Here is an 8,386-nt window from a genome sequence, read left to right as displayed (position 1 = left end):
CCGAACTGCACGGCTGCAATGGCAGCGGCGGCGGCGGCGGCGAGGGGAAGAGTGGGGAAGAGTGGAGGAGTGCGGCCGAAGGGAGGGAGGGGGTGGATAGAAAAAGGCCCGCCCTGTGCCACCGACGGGCGGGCCAGGGGAGGACACACGCAGACGACCCACGCGTCCGCGTGGTGTCCGTTTCACCTCAAAAGCGGCGTAAACTTGGGCCACGGATGGGTCGAAAGCGGAGACAAAACAACAAAAGTCTGTTTGCTCCCACGCACTAAGTCGTCTCGTTTGTCCATTTTACCCCAAATAGATGGGGCCGGACAGGATAAGGTAGAAATTGGCCTAAGTTCAGCATCGCCTGTGTATTTGCGTCTATTTAAATCGTGGCGCTGCAGTCTGCGTCCGTTTAGATGGCGACAAGGCACAAGGCGACGTGCTCCTCCGCGGAACGGCCAGCTACACGACGCCCGCCGCTGCCTGTGCCGCCCGCCTGCGTCCGTCGCCCCGCTCTCTCATTATTTCTCTTTCCCAACTTCCCTCTGTGCATACATCGCCCGTCTCCCCTCCCTTCTCAGCAACAACGACGCCGCCGCCGCCGCCGCCTCTGCTGCAAGAAAGAACCAGCAGCAGCAAGTCGGCGACACGTTGCAGTCGAGCTAGCCTTGCGAGATCAATAATCTGCTGGCCAGGAGAGGAGAATGGAGGCGGCCCCAACGCCGGCGGCAGCGGAGACGCAGCACCGCCACGGCGGATGCTTGTCTGCCAGGACGTTCATGCCGCCCGGGCCGGTGGCGCGATGCTCCGGTGGCTCCTCTCAGGCAGCCGGATCTCCCGGTAAGATTCATTTCCTTCCTTCACTCATTTGCTTATTTATTTAATTTTGCCTGTTTGCAACGGAAGTGAATCCTCTAACATCAAGAAGATAAGTCACCTAAGCTATAATTCTCTAACTTTCCTCTTTCACATCCATATGATTAAGGCTAAAATGACTTGAATTAATTTGCAAATTACAAATCTATTGTATACATTTACAAAAAATACACACAAACAAAATTATGATGCAATAAAATTAATTTTAAATTTATTTACATAAACAGTAACCACACACATAACCTGCTACAGTAGATAATTACATTATTTGCTACAGTGTCTCTGACTTTCCTTCTTTGTTTTGCACTAGCTCTTTAATGTTAGAGGATCCACTTCCGTTTGCAACGTTTGGTTTGGTTGGTGCCTGCGTCTGCGTGTAGTTTTAGCTGTTCTTTTTTGCATTATAGGAACCTCTTCTGCCATTTCTTGTTGCTCCTGAAACAAGGATTTCGAATATTGCGCTGTGGTTGCTGCTACTGAATCGCTGATGCTAGTTTCTTTCCTCTGTTGTTAGATGTGTATGCTCTTACCTTTCTCTCACTCTGCCAGTTTCTATGGTACCTTGCCCCGTTTACCATTTTCAACGTCTTAATAAGCATTGATGTGTGTTTATGTTTTTGTATGTCACCGTGATGTGCATGCCAATCCATGTCGCCTCAATCTTTATGTTCAGTACGCGCAACAAAAGTCAGCATTGCAGGTCCCTAAAGAAATCGCACTGAAAGTACTGCTACTCGCTTGCGCATTTGGGACAATGTCGTCGCTCAATCATGGTTCTTAACTTCTCATCCTCCCCACTCACGGTGTACTGAGCTTCCAATCTTATGTCTCTGTCATTGCATCGTGAACACCAATGAAGAAATTATTGCACTGTTTTTTTCCCATCCATTGTTCTTGTGATCTCCGTCTTGGCGTTAACAGTTTGTTGACCAAATGTTTTTGCGCGAAATATTTGATTTCTTCCATCAGATCTTACAATGCTACTAGATTTATTAATTACCTACTACTATAAAAGTCATTACCTGTTATAGTCTCGTGACAACACCTAGTATTAGTTTTTGTAGGAACTTTAAAGCCGTCAGATTTATTTTATATGCTCCTCTCCGCTCTTCCAAATTATGGCCCCTTGTTGCGGCCATTTGGTTCTAAGATTACATATGACTTGACCACATCAAACAATTGTGACTGCACATCCACAACAAATGTTTGTCCATTGCTTGAACAGTATGTCATGCTAACAGTTGCTTGCGCTTTTGGGAAGCTTATTTCAGTCAGGTTCATACATAAAGTAATCATGGTGCGCAGCTGATTTGGTAGGAAATCTCAACCTTGATTGCCCTATTCCACAGTTTGTCGATCAATCAGAGAGCGTTTGGTGAGAAATTATAGGGGGTCTTGGTGTTGGGGTGTATCTCAGGACTCAGATTATGAACATGTAGCACAATTTGAGGGGTAGTATAAGTTAGGTAGGCTATAACAATATTTTCCTTGTCTGATCTTATCATAATGGATCCATTAGCTTATAAGAAACACAAGCTAGTATTTAAGATTCCCCGCAAAAAAGATACTCCCACTTTAGTGATTTAAAAGGCCTAATATTACTTTACAGAGGTAGCAGTATTTAAGATAGCATAGACCACAAAGGTTCGTCAGCGTGTCTTTAGCCTTGATAGCTAACCTTTGTTTTTGTGTTGCTGCAGCATGCACATGACAATTACAAAGTATGTTATTAGTCATTTTGCATTGGTTATTATGAAAATTATTTCTAAGTACTCCCTCCGTCCCAACATAAGTGTCGTGGTTTTGAACTAAAACCACGACACTTATTTGGGGACGAAGGGAGTGTTATAAAAATTCTTTATTTCGATAGTTTGATGTTCAGTGTTTATTAATGGAATGTGCCTGTTCTTGTGCAGATGAGGCGTCATGTGGATCACCAAGATGGATAGGGAAAAGTCTCTTTTGTGTATGCATCAAAAGGAAAGGGGCATATGAGCGAATATGCATGAACCTTACACCGGTGCAGGTTTGTTATATCAAAACGTTGCCCAGATTTGTTAACAGTTTTTTGCTTTTGGGGTAAAGAAATCCACTGATCATTGAATTTACCAGTATTTAAGATAGCAAATACCACAACATGTTCATCAACGTGTCTTTAGCCTTAATAGCTAACCTTTTGTTTTTGTGTCTTTAGCCTCTCCCCATGTGCAACGAGTTTTAGGTAGTCTAGTCTGTGACCTTCCATGCACAATCACTCTGCAGGATAGACATGACAATTTAAGTGGCCAAGTCATAGTTCTGTTCATAAGATTTTATCTTCGAATGTGTCGACTTGAATGGCCCAATTCAGAGAACTATTTAGCTGTATAAGACACAAACTAGCTAACTGTTTTTGGCCGGCCATTTACAGGAACAGAGGCTTCAGAGGTTGAGGCACCGCATGAAGGTTTATTTTGATCACTCAAGGCGAGATCATCAGGTAACTATATCTAGTACTAAATGTAGAAGTCTTGACTATTTTAATCCACACTTCTAATTTTTGAGACCATCCTAACTGATATATTTATAATACTAGCTAATTGCACATGTGTTGCAACGGTGACATACATATTCTAGTGGTTCAACATCAATCTTGTTTGACATATACCTTACACCCACCATATTCTAGATTTTTGTAAGATTTAATTTGATTTAAGTATGAGCAAGACAAGGCAAGGAAAGTTTTGATTTAGTTGAGGTTTTGGTAAGATTTGGTTTGATTTGATTGAGTTAATGCATGATGTGGTTTTGAGAAAGTACCAATTTGGTTTAGATTATTCCAAGTTACTCCATTTATGCTTTTATTTTGTGCGGCACTGGTTAAGATTACCAAAACAATCAACAGGAAACCGAAAAGGAGGGGGATTATGGAGGAAAAAACTGAGGGAGAAGGTGAGGCGAACCTACCAACTCCCCTTTATCAGTACCGGTGGGTCTATTCTACGACCATCCTTGTAGCAACCAACTTAAGAGCATCTCTGGCATATCCCCAAAAGTTATATTTGGTGGAAAATTCCTGATTTCAGGGATTAAGCCCTATCTAACAGATCCCTCAAAATATAACTTTCCATCGAAAATTCGAATCTGAGCCCGAACTCATCTGCACCTGCGCTCATGAAAAAAATCAAAATAAATACTAGAAAAATTTAAAAAATTCCAAAAAAAATCTGGGCGGTAGACAATTTGATGCGTAAGGTACGCTCCAATTTTCAAAACGTTTGGACTTCTGTGCAGCTCTCAGCAAAAAAGACAAATCGGAGGTCTGTAAAAATGTGTACTGTTCATATACTGTTCTGGTCTGATTTGTGTTTTTTGCTGAGAGCTGCACAGAAGTCCAAATGTTTTGAAAATTGGAGCGTACCTCACGCATCAAATTGTCTACCACCCTAATTTTTTTTGGAATTTTTTGAATTTTTCTGAATTTTTTACGAATTTGTTTTTGACCGGGTGCAGATGCACCCGGGCACCGAAACGCCGCTCTCACTTTCCATCCCTTAAAATGCAACCATCCATCCTATTTTTACTCTGGAGATGCAGTTTAGGCGGCCACCCGACCTTCCCCTCGGCGCCGACCCGCCTCTGACCGTCGTCGACCCTCAGACGACGGAGCCGTTCCGTGCCACCATCTCGCAGCCCCGCTACCCTCTCCCGCACCTTCTCCAAACTCGTCGGTGCTGGAATCGGTATTTTTGTCTCTGACAACGCCGCCGTCGTGTAACTCTGCCCGATCGCCACGAGGTTTGTTTTCGACCGGAATCGGACCGTCCGACCTTGGAGATGGCGTAGAAAGGTCAAGCGCAAGCCCTACACGGACCATGGCGCCGGAACCACTAAGTAGACTGCCGTCGCTGCCCCTACATCCTAGACGAAGTTCGTCGCCTCCACGCCCAGGAACCGCCTCTACGGCCTGCTAGGCAGTGTCGCTGGTGTCCTCCATCGCCTTTCGGACCTAGCTCGAGCTACGTCGTCAGGCGCCGCCTCTCCGACCCCGTCCAGCCGCAAGGTGTTTGTCAAATTGCCTTTATGTTTTTTCACTTATTTCCTATTTTTCATCGAAGAAAGGTCTCAAATGGATCATTAAGTTCTCCAATGTGTAAATCAAGATGTTGTGGGAGATGATCTTCGAAGATTCATCGTCGCAGGAGGAAGAAGAAGATGGTGAATTTGAGTTGGCGACTTCTGTGGTTGCTATGGAGGAAGATTTTAGGAGACCGAGGCATGGTTCAGTTTGGTAGAAGGTTGTTTCTTCGAGATGGGATCATGGGTCATGATGGTCTAATGAGGGATTACTTTATGTAATACAGTATATCCCCCTTAATGTTTTGGCGCCGATTCCGGACACATTGGGATTTCTTCAACACCATTGTAAAAGCCATGGACAAACATGATAATTGGTTTCACCTGAGAAGGAATGCAGCGGGAACATCAAGTGCAAGTTTTGTTGAAGGTTATAGCAGACATGCGAGTCCTTGCTTATGGATATCTGACCGGTGCCATCAATGACTATGTTCGCATTAGGGAAGTTCTCATCCTTGAGTGTGTGAGACGATTCTATGCAGTTGTGATCGAGATCTATAGACCGGAGTACTTGAGGGCTTCCACTAATGAAGCTACCGAGAGGCTCATGGCAAAAAATGAAGAGAGAGGTTGGCCAGGGATCTTGGAAGTTGGATCCATTGACTTTATGAATTGGACATGGAAAATTTGTCATGTGGCATGGCAAGATCAGTACAGAGGGCATTGCCATGATCCAACCATCATTCTTAAGGCAGTTGCATCCCATGATCAGTGGATTTGGTACGCATACTTTGGGATGCCTGCCTCTCACAATGATCTCAATGTCCTCCAGCAATCTCCTCTTTTTTCAAGGCTTGTTGCTAGTGACAATTCACCTTGCAACTATGTTGTCAATGGTCATGAGTACAACATGAGATACTACCTTGCCGATGATATCTATCCTCCGTGGGCCACATTTGTGATGACAGTCCACCGTCCTAAAGAACACAAAAATCTGCAACATGCCAAGAATCTATGAGAAAGGATGTTGAGATAGCTTTTGGTGTGCTTCAAACACGCTTTACAATTGTCCGTGGCCCTAGTGAGTATTGGAAGCCTCGGATCCTATGGCAGATCATGATAACATGTGTTGTTATCTTGCACAACACTATCATCAAGGATAAGAGAGAGGACCCACAGGGTTTTCAATATCTCTACAATGGTGTCCAAGTGGAGCTAGAACATACCGAAATAGGATCGAAGCATTCATACAAGCATACCGAAGGATCGATAACCGAGAAGTTCACAATCAACTTCAAAAAGATCTTATGGAGCACCATTGGTGACTTCATACCACTTGCTATTTGTGCTTTCATCATGTTTATTTGGGTTCTTAGTTTATTTGGACTGTATATTGTGTTTGAATTTGAATGCTTAAGTTTGAGAACATTTAATTTGATATGTATTTGGATTGTGTGTACTTGAATAATCAAGTTTTCAATTAATATGCTGTGATAGGTTTGAAAATGGTTGGATGAATTGGCAAAAGATTTTTTTAAGGGATTAAGTTTTAGCTGATCTGCTAGATGAAGACAACTTTTTGGTGATACTCTTTCAGCAGTATGGTGTGCCCATCAACTACAAGGCATCTGTGGCGACTTAAAAAATCTCAAGATCTATCGGCTGAGTCTCTCGGAGGTGTTCATTGGGGTAGGGTGTGCGTGTGTGTGTCCATAGGGGTGATTGTGCATGTGCGTGTGATCATCTGCATTTGTACTGTGTTTCCCAAAAAAAACTAATTATATGCATGCATATTTGATTAATGGTTGGAAGGGAACGTTACACCAATTAGTAGTCCGAAATGCACCAAAAGATTACATTTTATACATATCACTAGGAAATTTCCCAATTATTTGAGTCCATGATACATAAAATTTCCACTAGGAAACGGTGGCTGTAAGTCACTGTAAATTTGTGGCATTTACCATAAGATACTACAAATTAGATAACTGGATAGCTATATTATCTCCCAAATTCTTTTTTAAGTATTATCTCCCTAATTTTGATGGATATCAATTTATGATAATAGGAAGCCTTGAGAGCTCTTTGGTATGCAACATACCCTGATCAAGAACTTGAAGGTTTGGTCTCTGAACAGTGGAAGGACATGGGCTGGCAAGGAAGAGATCCATCAACTGACTTCAGGTAGACAGAGCTAATCCAAACTAAAACTTGCCAGACTAACTTTAAGAATATTCAGCTCTGCTATGAAATTAAGCAGCATTGCACCACTTGTTACAGAGGCGCAGGATTCATATCTCTAGAGAATCTTCTATTCTTTGCAAAGACATTCTCTGTAAGCAATGTATCACAATTGCCTTTTTTCATTGCCTACTCTTATGATGAATATTGACCACCCTCCACTGTACAGGCATCATTTCAGAGGCTACTACAGAAACAAAGCGGCAATCAAGCCACTTGGGAGTACCCGTTTGCAGTTGCTGGTGTAAATATCACATTCATGATCATGCAGATGTTGGATCTCCAGTCCAGTAAGCTCGCACAGAAACATGCAAATTATTCAGTTTGTAAACTGTAATTTTACTAATTTATGGCAGTGAAATCAATTGCAGCTAAACCGAGAACGTTCGTCAAAGCTGTTTTTGTCCAAATGCTTTCAGGTAGGACCAGTGCAGTATACATATACCTTTTGTACCGTTCGTTCGTTCAAATCGTTCTCAACAAATTCTCATTGATTCCTTTTTGTGCCAGAGGATGAATGGGCATTTGATCTGCTCTACTGTGTTGCTTTCCTTGTGATGGACAAGCAGTGGGTAGAGAAGAACGCTTCTTACATGGACTTCAATGTACGTCTCATCCTCTCTACCCGCAAATCTTCAGATTGCGTGTTTGATAGATCTTATGACTGATGTAATTACCAGGAGATACTGAAGTCAACTCGAGCGCAGCTGCAGAAGGAGCTTCTGCTGGAGGATGTGATGAGGATTGAAGATATGCCATCATACAGACTGCTTTGCTAGCGGCCATATCTGTTGGAAACGATGACCGAGCTCATGATGCGTGTGCATAGACCCCTTTCTTTCCTTGTTCAGAGGATATAAAGAGACACGTTTTGTAAGTGACTAATGTCGGTTTAACAGAGGCAATGCATAATGCGTAAGCATCCCTTCTGAGCTCGAGCTCAAATGAGCTCAGATGAACAATATCGTGATGCGGATGACATATGCAAGTTTCATGCAATTTTATGAAAAGTTGACATGAAGATGATAAGGAGTATTTTGTCGCCATGGCGGAAAGAAAGGGGTGCCATGGCAAGGAATCCGAAAATGAAGCCACGACAACATATCGGTTCCGGTAACTCGATTGAGATGCCGGTGCAAAAGAAGAAGTGACGGGAGCGTGCCATGCGATGGAAAGGTGGGGTGCTCCCGATAACTGGGTTCCCACGTGTCGATGGCTCGGAAACGGG

At 43.2% G+C, this 8,386-nt stretch overlaps 1 protein-coding gene across 3 annotated transcripts; it reads left to right on the top strand.

Moving 5' to 3' along the window:
• The first annotated feature begins 398 nt into the window (after positions 1 to 398).
• Positions 399 to 8,139, top strand: LOC125522091 (ELMO/CED-12 family protein). 3 transcript variants are annotated; one of them, XM_048687165.2, is made up of 9 exons: positions 399 to 825; positions 2,778 to 2,887; positions 3,272 to 3,340; positions 6,986 to 7,101; positions 7,198 to 7,252; positions 7,328 to 7,448; positions 7,515 to 7,577; positions 7,669 to 7,763; positions 7,866 to 8,139. In XM_048687165.2, exons 1-9 carry the CDS (start codon positions 690 to 692, stop codon positions 7,935 to 7,937), a joined length of 837 nt encoding a protein of 278 aa, XP_048543122.1. In that variant the 5' UTR covers positions 399 to 689; the 3' UTR covers positions 7,938 to 8,139. The 3 variants fall into 3 exon arrangements, with proteins under 3 accessions (XP_048543122.1, XP_048543120.1, XP_048543121.1); XM_048687163.2 differs by having other exon boundaries at positions 401 to 825; positions 7,839 to 8,080; XM_048687164.2 differs by having other exon boundaries at positions 402 to 825; positions 7,530 to 7,577; positions 7,839 to 8,080.
• Positions 8,140 to 8,386: the final 247 nt, after the last annotated feature.

This window comes from Triticum urartu, chromosome 7A, assembly GCF_056163025.1.
Source record: "Triticum urartu cultivar PI428250 chromosome 7A, HENAU_Tu73, whole genome shotgun sequence".
In the NCBI taxonomy this organism is placed as follows: domain Eukaryota; kingdom Viridiplantae; phylum Streptophyta; class Magnoliopsida; order Poales; family Poaceae; genus Triticum; species Triticum urartu.
Note: the sequence above shows the minus strand (reverse complement) of the source record. Positions and strands in the feature narration are given on the sequence as shown.